Genomic DNA, 14,902 nt, shown 5'->3' with positions numbered 1-14,902 from the left:
TCGTACTACCAGCATGAACTCAAAAAACTCGAACGATTCCGAAACTGCTACAATGCGTTGCTCCGTTTGCAAGGTCAACTGCATTTGTAACAGCGCTTGCATTCAGACTCCAAAACAACGGACACTTAAAACTATTGACCATGCCCAGAAACCGGCTACTACTACTACTACTACTACAACCACAACTACCAGGAAGCATGCATGCATTGCTTGTAATGTGTCATAACCTTTCTGCGGCCGGAACCCCAGTTCGTGTTCCTTATCACGCGCGGTGGGAGAACAGGCACGAGTGTTGCAGTATACAACACCCGCGCAGTATCCCGGTGGCTACCGTGGTTTTCTCTGCTTCCCCGAGCCAACGACGTAGCCACTTGGATTCCCCGGCCACTTCCAGGTCTGTAGCGGGAAGCGAAGACAACCCAGACGCGTGTTGAGGCACCGTTGCACAGTGGTCAACAACGGATTGCGTAACCTTCCGGTCATTTCGCGTAAACGTTATCGTCCGTGTCCTACTGTGCAGCGTGTATGGGATAGCCGGGCTGCGTGTTTTAGCTGTTTCTATAGTCTGTCCACAGCGGTTGACGATCATTTCGGCGTCGGGATCCTTCTTCGAACGAGGCCCGTTCCATCTCTTTGATTCCTTTCACTTCGGAGTTGGTGTACGCAGTCACCAGAAGGACCGCGACTAGCGTGCCGACGTTACGCTCCTAGCTGTGTCTCTTTGCAGTCCTAGTGTACGTGGCTGGCTCGCCTACTAAGCCAACCAGAGTCGTGGGCGCACCGATGTTACCCAATACTTGACCTCGATGAGGACTTCTGCCTAATCGAACACCTACACGCTTGCAGAGTGCTGCGGCTGTAAACATTTGCCTCTATTTGTCTGTCTGTTTGTGCTCCTGGGTAGCTATACCTTACAGAGCTTGTAATCTCGCCACGCAGGTTAGGGTTTCTCTCCGAACAAACCACTTTGTTTTTTTTGTTTTTTTTCATTCGGAAAAGCTCGCCCGCGAAGTATAATCTTAAGAATTTACGGCCACTCTTGCGTGGGCGTTACTTGCGAGTAAGCGCACTTGCCTGGTTTCCCTTTCTTTTTACTTACTTGACTCTTTTTTGTTTTCGTTGTAGACGTAATACGCTATAACGAAAGCGTAGCGTCGTTACCCCGGTCGTACGGACGTCACGCAACCCATAGGAGGCCACGCTGCGTATTGCCTTCTAGTTCGGGGTCGACTGTAGGCGGCTCTCCAACCGTCTGCGCGAAGGCTTTCGAAAAAGAAAAGAGAGGCAAATAATAATGAAAGTCAACGGACATCTCAAAAGTCTACGGTGCGACAGTGTACGCTATAGCCCAAAGTTTACAGTTTTCGCCCCCACCTCGTGCTTTTATCGATTTTTTTTTCCAGGTCTGTTCTTAGATTCTTTCTTCACGTCTTAGTACATCGTGTATAGTACGTTCTGTCTTCTTTCTTTTATTGTTTTCGTTTTGCTTTTTTGTCTTAAGTCGGTCTTACGAACCCCGCGGCGCCGATAGGGTAGTGCGTGGTCGTCCCGCTTCGCTGCAGCACCTCAGTGGGCGTTCGTTCTTTCGGTCGAAGTGGGGGAGGGTGGGGAGGAAAGAGGTGGTAGCGTACAGATCTTGCGGTCCCGATTGGAGAACATCTGTTCGACCCGGCTCGTGGCGTGTTTATTTTGTTTTCTTTATACTCTTTTCTCGTTCTCCTTTTACGCAATTTTCTTTAATCTGTTTTCGTTCTTCGAAAAGAATTCGAGGCTCTCTGGCGGCGCACTGTCGTTACCTTGGAGCGGCGTGGAAGAAGGCGTTCACACACGATCAAGGTTCTTTCTTCACGGCGGCTAACCGAATGGCGAGTCCACGCCGGTGTCTTTTCTCTTTTGGTTTTTTTGCATCTCTTTGTGCAGCACTTCCGGTGTCGTAAACTTAATACCGGGCACGCTCAGACTACGCACGGTGCTGTAGCAGCAGCGAAGTCACGTGTGTTGGTTCATTTTTGTTCGCCTGCTATTCCCGACCCTTCGATATTCGAGAATAGGTGCCGGAGTAGTGTCTTGTTCGCTGCGGAGCTCTTTGTTTTATTTTTCCATCACTTCAGTTCATCGCGATTTCTTTTTTTCTAGATAAAGCTTACTGCTTTTTTCCGCCACTAGTAAACTTTTTCGTCACCTTGCGGAGCACGATACTTCACATTCCACTTCTGCGAGGAGTGAACCGACCGCATCAGCAGTGTGCATCGTCTGTTTTCTTGGGCGCGGGCGTCAGCGATGTCGTCTGCCCGCGGCTCCGTATTTGAAATTTCAAACTCGTCTGCTCGGCGTTCGGTCTCTGCAGAAGGCGCGGCAGGTGTCGCGGCGGCATCTGCTCCCTTGAGCGCGCGCGCGCGCGTTGCGTCTGCTCGAACGACCTCGCTCGCGGGCAGCATATGTGCCAGGTGTTCCGGTGGGGTGCCCCTGGCCACTGCTTTTTATTTCTCCCAGTTTTTTTGTCACTCTTTCTTGTTCACTTCATCTCTTTATCTGACTTTCTCGCCGCTTATTGGCTTTGCCTTCAGTCTTGTAAGAGGCCGGCCCAAAAATAAGATTCAGTTCATTCGCACAGTGTGGCGATCGTTTCGGCAGTACAAGGTTTCTTTTTCCCAGCTACATTTTTTTTGTCTTTGTTACTTTAGCTGGCATTATCGCCACCACTGGCAGGTGACGTTCGCGACTTCCTCGTTCTAATCTCGCAGCGCGAAGAAAATTTCAGTGCCAGCCGACGAAAAGAGGGCTTCTCGGGGAAACAGACGACACGTAATTGCTCCGCTTACTGCGCCTTCTGCTTCTGTATGGCACTGTCGAGCGCGTCTGAGTCGTCTGTGCTCGAGGTGCGCGTAGCAGCCGCTTGTTTAATTTCGAACAGACGGCATCTTTTTGTAGTTCGTCTGTTGCTCGTCTGCCTTTACTCGGCGCCTGAAATTTCCGAACAGGAACGCGAGCAAAAATAAAAAAAGGGATTTTAATGAAGTAAGCTTTGCCCGGCATTTCCCCACGTGCGCTAAGATCCGTTTGCGAACACAGCGGCTGTTGGTCCTCGATTGATTCGATCCATTTGCGCCGATGGTATACTTTGTGTCTTATATGTTCCCCGCGAACATGGAGGCTAGTTTCTTGCGAGCTCAACGAACCCGTAGCTCGATGTTTCCATAATATCACCCCCCCCCCCCCAGCCTGCGCGCGTGCCACCTATGAGCGCAGGTCCGCCCTGCTTATTTTCCGTGTACCGTATACGTGGACGTCGATGATGGAGTCTCGAAAGGAAAAGAAAAGGGGGGGGGGGGTTCCCGGTAATATAGTTGCGGTTCGAACACCGTGTCCGTCATCACAGGGCGTTGAAAGGACGGGCTCGCACGTTCGAGGCTTCTAGCTTTTGTCTATTTCTTTTTGGAACCTGAAACGTCGCCGGTCCCCCCCACTCTGCGCCTGTGTGTTTATGTTTATGCCTTCATGAGCGGCGGTGATCGCTTCAACCCCTCCCCCCCCCCTTCTCCCTTTCTAACGCTTTTCTCGTCTCTAGACGACGGAGTAACCCTAAGCTTTGAGAGGCCGGTGTTCGTGGAACGGCAGACGGTTTTGTCGATCGACACCGTTCGGTCGTCGTACTCGCTTCTCCCGTTTGTGTTTTTTTTGTTTTAGCTGTCTCTTACGGGGCGTCTGGTCGCATTCGTTTACTCGCACCTTTTCTTAGGCCTCGCTTTCTTTCTTTTTTTGTTTGTACCAGTTGGGCGGGCAACAACGAAACGAGTATTTGGAGAGGTATCCTTATATTAGTAATCCTTGTTTTGATTCTCGTTAAACCGGTGCATTTTGACCAGCCCTTACATGATAAGAAGCCGTGGAAATATAGTACAACTTTTCTTGTAGGGTAAATCCACACAAACCTTTTCACATTGCAGCCCATAACGTTTTTTTTTTCTTAATTTAGAGAACATTGACGAGACAAACATGATGATCGATAGTTTAATCTTCGTCCCAAAGTAGTACAGTCCCTTGATACGTAGCAGAAGAAGAAAAAAAAAAGGGAAGCTTGACTTTATGCGGACCTTCGTTGGACCTCATGCAACTTAGTGATGTTCTGGCTTCACAAGAAGCAGGAAAGCCGCACCCGTTGTCTTAAAGGGTTTTCGACGCGAGCGGTTCGTTGAACCCCGAGCCACATGGCGTTTCAGTGGTGGTGTTACACAGCCCCGGCTCGTTCGCGGCTTTCCTGAAATTCGCGCTCCACGTACTACTACGTGCCGTTCCTGTTAGGCTTAACCGGACCAGCGCGATGAGGAAAACAGTTCTCGCGGAAAGGCGCGAAGAACGACCGAGGGGCCTTGTTGAAAGGCGTTGGAAACGGCAAGGAATAAGAGGGGATAGGTTGGGAGGGAGAGAGAGTGCGTTGCAGGCAGCTGCTGGACTTTGGAACACGCTTACGCTGGCCTCTTTTGTTTGGCTTTGCCGCTGAAAAAGCAATGTTTGTGCCGTTCTGTGTCTGCGAGTCCGTCGTCTTAGTTCTCGAAGCGGCCGCACGTGGCGGGTGATGCCCACCGGCTTGCAGAGGCCTCGGCGCATGCGTAAACATCGCAGATCGGCGCGCGGTTCGCCTCTAGGCGTTTTTTCGCACTCCGTCCGTTTGTTTACGTTGATGGCGCAGCCGTCTGTCTTTCTGTACAGTTCTTGCATGCAGGGGGTGGTGTCTATTTATCGCTTGCCTCTGTGTGTTTCATTTTACTTTTTCGTTTTCTTCGTAAGTGCCTATCCGCATCGCGTATCATTGCTGCTTCCTCTACGCCGTTTTCGTCCCTTTTGTGTAGGCAATGTCTGTATTTCTACACGATTGTTTCGTTACAAATTGCTCCTGACGTCGGTGTTGCCCGCGCGGAGTGCGTCGTCTGCTTCTCCTCTTTCGCTTCGTGCCGTTTTTCTTTTTTTCGTTTTTCTTTCCTCCGTTCGTTTGTTTCAAACAAAAGTCGGTGTCGTCCGGCAAAGGCGCGACTCTCCAGAGGCGGAGGAGAGACCCGCGACGACTGCGGTCGTCTGCTTTCTCGGGCACATCGCCTTCTGCTTGTCGTCTGTTTCGCGCTGTGTGGTCTTCTGCTTCTGGATGGATGGATGGATGTATGTTATGAGCGTCCCCTTTGGAACGGGGCGGTGGCTTGCGCCACCAAGCTCTTGCTACTATGCTGCCTAATATCCTACCTAGGTTGTTCTGCTGGCATGCAGCGCCGCCTTTCGGCCGTGCGCAAGAAAGTTGCAAAGCGGTTCGCCGATGCTAACGCGCATTGTTAGCGGCCTCTTCGAGTCCAGCGACGCCCGGCCCCCCCTACAGGAGGCGTGAAGGAACGCGTTTCGCCCGCCCGGTGCTGATGGATGTAGGGCACATGTGTGGCGTGAAACGCGTCGAGTGACCGCGTCGAACTCCGCCGGCGACTTCCGTACTGACGTTTTTCTTCTTTTTTTTTCAGTCGTTGTTTTTCAGGACAGGGGCCATTTTTCACTGGATGTTCAGCCTATAGGTGACAATTGAGCGCGTTGAACGGGCGCCTCGGAGCCCGCTTGCTTTCGTGGTGGTCTCTGGAGCGGGTGCCGAGAATCGTCATAACCGTTAGTAACTCTCGCACAAGTGACGTCATCGCGCCCGTTATTCATTTGCGACGTTTCGGGACGTCTGCTACGCTCGTCGGGTTACAGACGACGTTCGGACACAGTTGATTAAAAACGAGTTATAATTTTCAGCGCTGGCGACGTTTCTGAGCGCACCTCTTTTTGCGTCGTGTTCCGGCGTTCCTTAATTGGTGGTTACCCGGACGTAGTCAGCGGCTCCCCTCCCGTGCTGTGCCTTTCCGAACGCCAACATAATGACAGCCCCGATGAGCCCTGTGTACCTTCGGCGCCATTTAAGCCTTTTCTCTCATGCATTACGCGACGCATGTGTAAGTGCGGCTAACTGATTCACTCATCGATTACCCGCGGTTATTAACTTTCAGTATCGACCGTGAGCCAGAGCTCCGTCGGCCGTCCTTTCGCGTCTTGATGAGTTCGGCGAGCGCTGGATTGTCCGCAGGGGGAAAGAAGCGGGTGAGGAATTTTGGTCCGGTTGTCGGCTCTTCGCACGCACGGGACCGAGGGAGTCACCGCCTTCGCTGGGACCGCGAATTTTTGTTTGTTTCTCTCTGCTCAGTCGCCAGCAGCCCGAGGGAGTTTGTGCTAATTTGACACTTCATTTATCCACCTCGCTGCTGCTGCTGCCTACGCGCTGCCGCTATAATCGATGACCATTTTCCGGACCCGGTAAAACGTGCTTTTTTCTTTCCATTCCCCCCCGCTCCATCGACTCAAAGACGTCACCACTGCATGGGTCGGAAATCCTCTACGCGACAGTACTTCGTGGCATTGCCCTTCTCCTCCTCCATTAGAAGATTACTAGCTCTGCGCGCTAACAAAACTTTGTCGTTTTTGTTTCTATCGTGTTGTGCTGTTTGCATTTTGCTTGATTATGCATTGCAAAGAGGGTGTCGTGCGGCGGCTATGATTGCTTGCACCAAAGTGCCTCACTTCATCACCTTCCTGTAATGGTCGTCTGCTCGGTTCTCAACGTGCCTTTTACCGTTGCCCTGACATTCTCACAGCAAGCGCTCGAAGCCCTTGCGTTGTCTGCTCTCGCGTAGCATTTTCTGTCCGGTTCACCAGGAAGTATTCTGGTCGGAATCCTTTCCCGAGAGCCTGTTTTCGCATACTTCGTCTGTTCAGTGCAGCGCAGCGTTCTTGCTTTAGCGCTTTGTCGTCTGCTCTTGAAGCCCTGTCGTCTGCTATCGCGTCTTTCGTCTGCTCACTAGCCGCAGCGTCGTCTGGTGCCAGATATCTACACGGTTTTTCTATGTATACACTTTATCGTCTGCTTCCAGCACAGGTGTTCTGTATGCAGTGTATATTTTTTTACTGCTGTACCGTTGGGTTCCTTTCTAACGAGTGTTATTCGTCTCCCTCTACACCTTTCGCCGTGTGCAGGTCCTCGGCTCGGGCGTGTTCGAACTCCGGCTGGGCTCGTTCTCGAACCCGTCGAACCGCGACTCCCAGGGGGCGTGCTGTTCGACGGGCCTGCCTCCCTCCACCGAAGGGACGCCGTGCCCGGGCAGCCCGTGCCGTGTGTCCTTCCGCGTCTGCCTCAAGCACTACCAGAAGACCGTGGACACCGACTCCCCCTGCACGTACGGCGAGCTGAGCACGCCCGTGCTCGTGCAGTCCGCGTCGGACGGCGCCATCTTCAACGCGTCCCGGCCGCCCATACGGTTCCCCTTCGAGTTCTCCTGGCCCGTGAGTACATCTCTCTATTTGCTGAGCGTGGCTCGTGACTCCTGAAAATCGCCACTGACTTTTGTGCTGAGGCATCGTCCTTATTCTGTCAATGAATTCTTTCACGAGGAGTTCCCACATACAAGAAGGGTGTCATCAACTAATGCGCTCGCAAGAGACTTTGATAGCCTTCTTAACGTATAGATATATCTACTCTATGTGGACTTGGAACAGACTTTGACACTTAGCCTCGACTTGCAAAATGACATTGCCTGTTGATTAACTTACAACAGATCTCAGTGGACTCCTTTATACAGAATCTAGTGAATGTGAACTCAAACCAGTGCTGCTGAGTTTGTTGCCCAGCCTCCGCAACCGTGGAAACCGAAACTAAAGAGTGGCGTAAGCACGTTCACGGTCTTGTGAATACGGCACTCTTTCTTTTAATCTGTGTTCTTCGAAGGCTGCACATTAACGATTGTTATCGATATTAGAGCGTCTGTTGACACCCGACAGACAAATGATAACGCAGCGGCAAGTGAATTCGAATTCGGACAGCGGAAGCGATTATCCAGCTTGTGACATCGGGGCGATTCACATTGCCTGTACTCAGCACGACGTAGTTGAACGGACACTTTCTATCACTAAGCTGCAGCACCGTTGCCGTTAGCACCTAATTCACTTTAACCGGTTAGCGCTGTAATGGCGCTCATCAATCCGCACATATATTTGTCTAATCGCGGTTTATATCTCTCCGTTCCAGGGCACTTTCTCGCTAATCATCGAAGCCTGGCACGAAGGACCTGCGCCTGCCGGTGAGTCAATCAATGATATCGACGCCTCGATTCGTTCAGTTGGCGCGGTTCCCGCATTTATGCTTATACCAGCGAACGTATATGTACCAGCGACCAAAAGCAGCGTCGGTTCCCCAATTAACGGAGATTACGCCCTCTCCGCACTCTCTCGTCATCTTCCGTCATCGTTATCGCTCCCTGGACGTTGGTCAAGGGCTCGTTAAGGCCCTCGAAACGTGTCGTAATTGCCAGGTACCGTGTTCGCTAATCAACACGTTATTGACACGTCGCCCAGCTTCGAAACCGCCAGGAGTGGACGGGCGAGGGTCAACGGGTGCGAAGTATAAAAAAAAAGAAAGAAATGCGGGTCACCATGTCCTTTGGGATGCTCGTTTGTGTGTGCGTGTGTGTCGTTATACGCCACATCGCACTTGCTGCCGCCCGCGCGTTACGGGTATTATTTTTTTTTCCTCCTACCCAAGTACGCAAATACGGGAGGTGTGGCGTCGGCTTTTAACCACATAATTGCACCACCCTCTCTCTACGCGGCTCTGCCGTCCTTGCCTCATTACGGTGAGCGCGTCGCGCGCCCTGTGTATTTGGCCGCAGGCTGCTTCTCTCGCGTAGAGCCTCTTTAAACGGCCGAGCTAAACCAAACTTGGGCTGGGCTTAACTGTCTAGCACGCAAGCCAGTCGAGGAAAAAAAGGCTGTGGGATAGCGGCACAGCGGACGTCCATTTTCTTTTGTCTCCTAGCCGGCTCTCCGACACCACTTGGCGGCCTGGTTTTCCTTTTCCTTTTCTTTGTTTTCTTTCGGGGCTCCTTCACTGTGAACTACGGCGTCGACAAGGCGAGCCTTTACTGTACGACCTCGTCCGTAGACTTTGTAGGTGTAACCAACTGTGACTATAGAGGCAGGTGTCGGAAAGACGGATCTAAGGCACGGCTGCGTCGACAGTTGGGAATATGTTGAAGAGCGTATTGGATGAATGCTAGAAGCACAGTGACTTGTGTTGGGATCTGGCAGACGTTAGAGAGAAATAGAAGTGGGATGTGAAAGGCAGGGAGGGTAACTGGAAGGGAGGCTTCTACTTTGCTATTGTTAGGATGCGTGGATGCTGTTGGAATCTGTCAGAAGCGTGTTGCATGCGATTTTTTTTCTTTTTTCATTTTGTGGATTGAAAAAGAAACTTGGTGATACTCGCCTTAAGCAGACGTCTACTCCGAAGGGCGACTGATCTCCGGGCTTGCGGTCAGAGTTTAGGCGTATTCCGACCTCTTGAATGCTAATGAGCATAACAGGCAGCGTTTGTCGTACAACTGTTAATCGGTTTTCTGGGTCGAGCGCGCCGATGACGTTTCGGCAAAAGAGAGCAGTAGCCATGCTGTGCGCAATCGTGCCTTTTCGTTTTCATCCTTCGCGTGTCCGCACACTATGGATGGAGGAGGCTAGGGTGCCGGGGTGGGGGGGGGGGGGTATTTGAGGTCAGCAGTCGCGAACTTCATGGTTAACAAGCTGGGCGAAAATAAAGCGAACGCGAGTCCAGCAGGCAGCTGATCGCGCCTGTGGCGAGCTGCTTGTTTCTTGTCCTCGGAAAAGAAGGGGGTGGGGGTGGAGGAGGAGGGGTGTGCAGCGACGGTGGCATCATCCGCAATGAACAGACGAAGAGGAAAGGGTGGTTGGGAGAGAGTGTCTGCGGGGCGAGAGAGACACTGGCTTCATTCTGGGTGAGGAGTCGATCGGAGGAAGAGAGGAGGCGGAGGGAAGGTCGAGGCGGGCAGCGCGAACAAGGCGAGAGACTCGAAGAGTGAAGGAAGGAAGAGAAAGAAAAAAGAACGCGGAGGGTCGGTGGGGGCTCTTGTGCGCGCCGGGGGAAAATGGACCGTGAGAATCTTCGGCGAGCGCAGCAGCTACGCGGCGCGGGTCTTTGGAGGCGAGCGGGGCAGGTTGGCATAGGTGGGCAGCTCGGCTGCCTGGCTACAGGGAGCCGACGCGGTGGCGTTTGTTGTTGTCGTGCCGTGTAGGCAGGTAGCGAGGGAGAGGGGCATGGAAGGACGTGCTTTGCTCCGGCGAGAGGAAGAAGAGCTTCTGCTGCTGCTTCTGCCGCCTCCTCTTCGACTAGTTGAGAAGAGGGAGCCCCCGCTGATTTGGTTTTCTGCAGAGCTGATCTTCGCCTCCCCCCATCTCCCGTGCCTTCTCTGCCGGTTTTGTCGGTTTGCTGAGCTGTGAAGAGAGATACCGAGACCCACCTCAAACTCTCCTGCGTTGTCTCCCCCCTCCCCTCCCTTCTTCTATTGCGCTGCGTCTGTTTGTTGTATCTGACCGTCTGCTAGCGTCTGTCGTCTGTTTCCTTCTGGGAAACGCTGTCACCTGTTAAAAGGAGGGCGCGGTGCGGGTAGCGGCAACGCTAAACTGCCTCAATGAGGAACTTTTAAGGGCACCGCGTGTGTCCTCGCGTTGAGAGTCGGACGGGTGCGTTCCCTAAGCCCCGTGTTGTCACCGCGAACGCTGTCCGACGCTGTTGATGCTGCGGTGTGGAACTGCTAGCAGACGGCGGTTGCCAGACGACAGACCGGAAAGCTCCTTCTGCTCCTTCCGTCATCGTCGGACTTCCGAGATACGCGCTCTCTTGTGGCAGCGGACACACAAAAACAGGGGGAAACAATGAAGGATAGTGTGCTACAAGAGAGCGTCCTTTGCGTACCGTCAGAGCAGAGTGTGTGTGCAGCGGGAGCGATCGCTCCGAGAGCGCGGCGGCGCTTAATTGGCTGGTTACCGCGACCGCCGCCGATCGGGAGCGCGCCCCCGGCGCTCGGAGCTTTCGAGTCACGTCACCCCCGTGCGCGAGAGGAGGATGTTTCGGACTGGCCTTTTGGCAGCGGCGACTAACCCGCGTGCTGCTGTCGGATGCAAGCCGAGGCATTTAACTTTGCTCTCCCACTCGCGGGGCTGGCGCGCTGTTCGTTGTGTTCTCTTCGCCCGCTGGCTCGCCACCTCTTCTCGCTCGGCGAGGCGGAGTCCGCGTCGAAGGAGCGAAGCGCGGCCAGTGGGATCGGCGGCGGCGTTTTCTTGTTAATCTTCGTAACGGGGCAAGCCGGTTTGCTCGTTGCCCGCGCAGTGCACAGCGATGCGCGAGAGCGTTTCGCAGCGAGCTGCTGCGGCGAAAAGAAGAGCAAAAGGCGTGCGGGACAAATACGCGAGCCGCGTGGGAAAATGATGCCTGGGCCTCGCTCTCTGCGTGGCTTGGCTGGGTGCCTTCTGCGCGCCGCCGCCGCCGGCCTGATTGGCCGATGCGGAACAGGCCGGCGGCGTTCCGCGGCCGCAGCCTGTCGTCGTCTGGACGTCGTCTGCTGCTGGCAGGCCGCTGTCGTCCGCCGCTGCGGACTTCTGCACTCGTCTTCTGTTCTGGCCTCGCTTGTTCTCGAGTGTGTTGTCTGCAACTTGGCGATCACATAGACGTTCTCTCGGCCTTCTAGTCCTTCCGATCGTCGTCTTTATGCTGTCGTCGGCTTATAGTCGGGCCACTTCAATATCACTTTGAGATTTTTCGTCCCCTCCGCTCGGCCTTGGCGTACGTGTCGTTATATAGGGTGGTAACGATCGTTTGCTCGTGTTTCAGTGTCTTCTGCTTCGAACGGCGTAGTCCGCCCCGGAAGAGGCGCAGCGTTTCCGTTCCCCTCCTGCTGTTCGCGCTGCGCTGAATATCGTTCGAATTCAGTCGGCGGTGAGCGCCCGCGCGCTTTCTCCGATCCATTTGTGAGCTCAGAGCCGCAGCGAATCTTTCTCTCTCTTGAGAACGCAATCGAGGTCGGCTGTTCATTTGTTCGCACTTTTCCGGCGCGACTCCTTTCGGGGTGTGTACCCGCCGCTGAGCAGACGAAACGCCCAGACGCCGCTGAGCAGAAAGCACAAAGCTGAAACACAAACCTGCTTCGGATCTCACGCTTCCGGGTCGATAGAGAACAACCGTGACCGAGTTTAGGCGGAAGGCACTCGGCCCGCGCTTGGCCGGGGGATGCCCCACCGACTTGCATCGCGGGAAAAAGACGCCCTCGTTTCATCGATTGCTTGGTCGTCTGCTGGCGGCCTCTGCTCGCGAAAGTTTGTCGCATCGTCTGTCGTGCGCCCGCGGTTAGATAACGCATGCCGCGAGCTTCTGCGGTTCGGCAAATCGGAACGACTCTCGGGCAACGATCCTTGGCGCGTCGTTTCTACATACTGCAGGGCTATTTCGATTAAGCGGTCATTACGTTATCCCACGGTAATTAGGCGGAATTCCTGGCTCGATCTTCCCGTCGAAGGTCGCGCTCGACTGACGCCTATTATGTCACCGGCGCCCCGCGCCTAATTAGTTTCTCGCGATCATCGGCGTAGTCGGCAGATCGCCGCAACGCGGTAGTGCACAGCGGTACGGCCCTCGCGTGTTTTGGGTGATCGCCGGTCGTCTGCTCATTTCCATCCGATAACCATCGTCTGCAGGGGTTTGCCAGCTCTAACCACGCCTGCGCGCCGTCGCGTCGTCTGCTCGCGCGCATAAAAAAAGCCTTCGCGCAGCGCATCGTCTTCTGCACTGCCGGCTCGGCGGCGCGTCCGCTTGGCAGAAGCGGCGCTGGAGCGCGCTACACTCACACACGCGCTCGCTCGCTCTCGCTTGCTCGGCGAGTGCGAGCCGCCGAGCCGGAGCGAGCAAGGAGGGCGGCTTAGCGAGTTGTGGGAAAATCGGGCTCTTTCGAGGCCGATATAATTTCTTCGCGCTGCGCTTGGCTGCCTTGAGGGTCGCGGTCTCACGGACGCAGACGCCGCCGCTTCTTCATAAACTTCTTTTTTCGGGTCCTCCACCTTAACTTGGTCGTCGTCGCTGTCGACGTCGTTCGCGCTCCCTTTCCCCCTCCGCCGCCTGTTTCGCTTCGTGTGGCTCGCGTTTTCTTTTTTTTTTCTGTGTCGTCTGCTCGGGACTTGTCCGTCTTTTGCACTTTTCTCGTTTCCTCTCTCTCTCTTTATTTTCCTTGTTTCCGTTCGTCTTCATTACGCCGCTTTTCGCTTTTATTTAAGCCTTGTTGGGCTCCGCGTCGCCCCTGCTTTGTTTTGACTCTCACTCATTCTCTCTCTCTCTCTCTCTCTGCGCAGTAGTGCATGCGTGTGTCCCGGGTGCTGATTTGGCGTCTGCGTGTTTTTCTTGCCTTCCTTCTTGAGTGGAATGCCTTTGTTTTCCCGCAGAGCGCGAGAATAGGTTCCTGCCACCGCCACCACCTTGGTGGTTTAAAAGGCAAACTGCGCTCGAGTGTTTCCTGGGAGAATGGTGGCCCGCGCGGATATTATTCTTTTTCTTCCCTTCCACCGCCAGGGTTATGTGCGCAACTTTCGGGCCCATGTCGCGCTTCGTTTCCTGGCCTCCTCCGCTGCCTTCGGCTTCTTTGGTTTTCCGTCTGTTCTTCCGTCTGCTTTTTTGCCGTATATTGTTTCCACCACGTGCCCATGTCGTCTGGCAGCTTTTTTCTTACTTTATCGTCTGCATGTTTGTTCGTCGTCGTCTGTTAGTTTGTCGCTACGCCTTCTCACTGTTTTAATGCTTGCCGTTATGGTTGACGACGCATGTTATTCGACGTGCCCGCATTGTTTTTCACCATATTCAAGTGCTTCTTATTTCTCTTTTGTCTTTCGTTCGTTCCTCCCTCACCTTTTTTTTTCTCATAAACTGCTCCTCTAAGGTGGGAAACGGACGGAGCAGGAGTAGCACTCGCACACTACTGTGCGATTTGCGCGAACGGAGGAGTAGTAGACTGGAAGGGGGCGTGGTGTAAGGTACGAAGCCTGGCGGGAGGGAAGCTGGGCAATGTGACCGCTCTGGAAGGAAAATGGAAGAAGCGGAAGCGAGGTTTGGAACGAAAGGGAAAGGGAGTTAGATGGAGCGACAAGGAAAAAAAAAAGTATATGGATGAATAACTCGGCCTCAGACCCTGCCCCGTTTCGTGCAGATGCTACTTCCGTCCGAGCGACCATTAGAAGAAAAAGCGCGCTTGAAGCGGGGTGCGAATGCTCTCTGGTGTCTCCACTGCGTTTTCTGACCTTGCACACGCCTGCTTGGCTTCCGTCACGGCTGTGCTCATTTTTTGTTGCGTCGATGCGCCATTGCTACCGCCATCTTGGAGGACTGTTCTTGTCTTATCTCTGCTTTTTCCCACTGGCACCAGTGCGTGCAGACGATGTTTTTTTTGCCGCGGCTGCCGTGCGACTCCCACCGTTGTGCGTGCGATGTCTTTCTTCCTAAACGATATGGTACGTCCTCACGCTTCCGCTTACACTAGGTTGCTTTTATTCTCCGATGCACAACGGTAAACGTATCCACGTGCCCAGAGTGTACGTGCACTACTAGTCAGCCCTGCCGGTTTACTGCCGTCTGCTTCCGCTCGTGTTGTTCCCGTCGCCTGTTTTGCATATTGTCGCCTGCTGCTCGGGGCGCTTTCGGTCACACGCTATCTTATGTCGTCTGCCTTTTTCGGCAATTCGACTCGCGTAGTGATTTGAGCTTCAGCTTCTTTTCTCGTCTTCTATAATAGCGTGGATTGAGAATAGTCTGCAGCGCTGGCTGTTTTCAGCGGCGCGCTCGTGTATGTCGTCTGCTCCGGCGTTTAATTCGCCCGCGGCTTGCTGCGTGAGTTCGCCAGCCTGCTGTCTCGCGATCGTCTGCTTAGTAATCTTTCGTCGTCTGCAAGCGAGAAAAACGTCTGCTCAACACCGGCGTGCGCCCAGCGCTCCGTCTGTTTTGTTGTCGTCTGCG

At 53.8% G+C, this 14,902-nt stretch overlaps 1 protein-coding gene across 5 annotated transcripts in view; it reads left to right on the top strand.

Moving 5' to 3' along the window:
- The window catches only part of Delta (neurogenic locus protein delta), a 281,198-nt gene that overhangs the window by 250,355 nt on the left and 15,941 nt on the right, over positions 1 to 14,902 (top strand). For all 5 annotated transcript variants that reach the window (XM_070527498.1, XM_070527499.1, XM_070527496.1 and 2 more), the window contains 2 exons: positions 7,045 to 7,350; positions 8,093 to 8,144. In XM_070527498.1, coding sequence (XP_070383599.1) covers positions 7,045 to 7,350; positions 8,093 to 8,144 — 358 coding nt within the window. The remainder of the gene's footprint in view (positions 1 to 7,044; positions 7,351 to 8,092; positions 8,145 to 14,902) is intronic.

Source organism: Dermacentor albipictus, chromosome 10 (assembly GCF_038994185.2).
Source record: "Dermacentor albipictus isolate Rhodes 1998 colony chromosome 10, USDA_Dalb.pri_finalv2, whole genome shotgun sequence".
Lineage (NCBI taxonomy): Eukaryota > Metazoa > Arthropoda > Arachnida > Ixodida > Ixodidae > Dermacentor > Dermacentor albipictus.
This window is presented reverse-complemented; position numbering and strand designations above follow the sequence as displayed.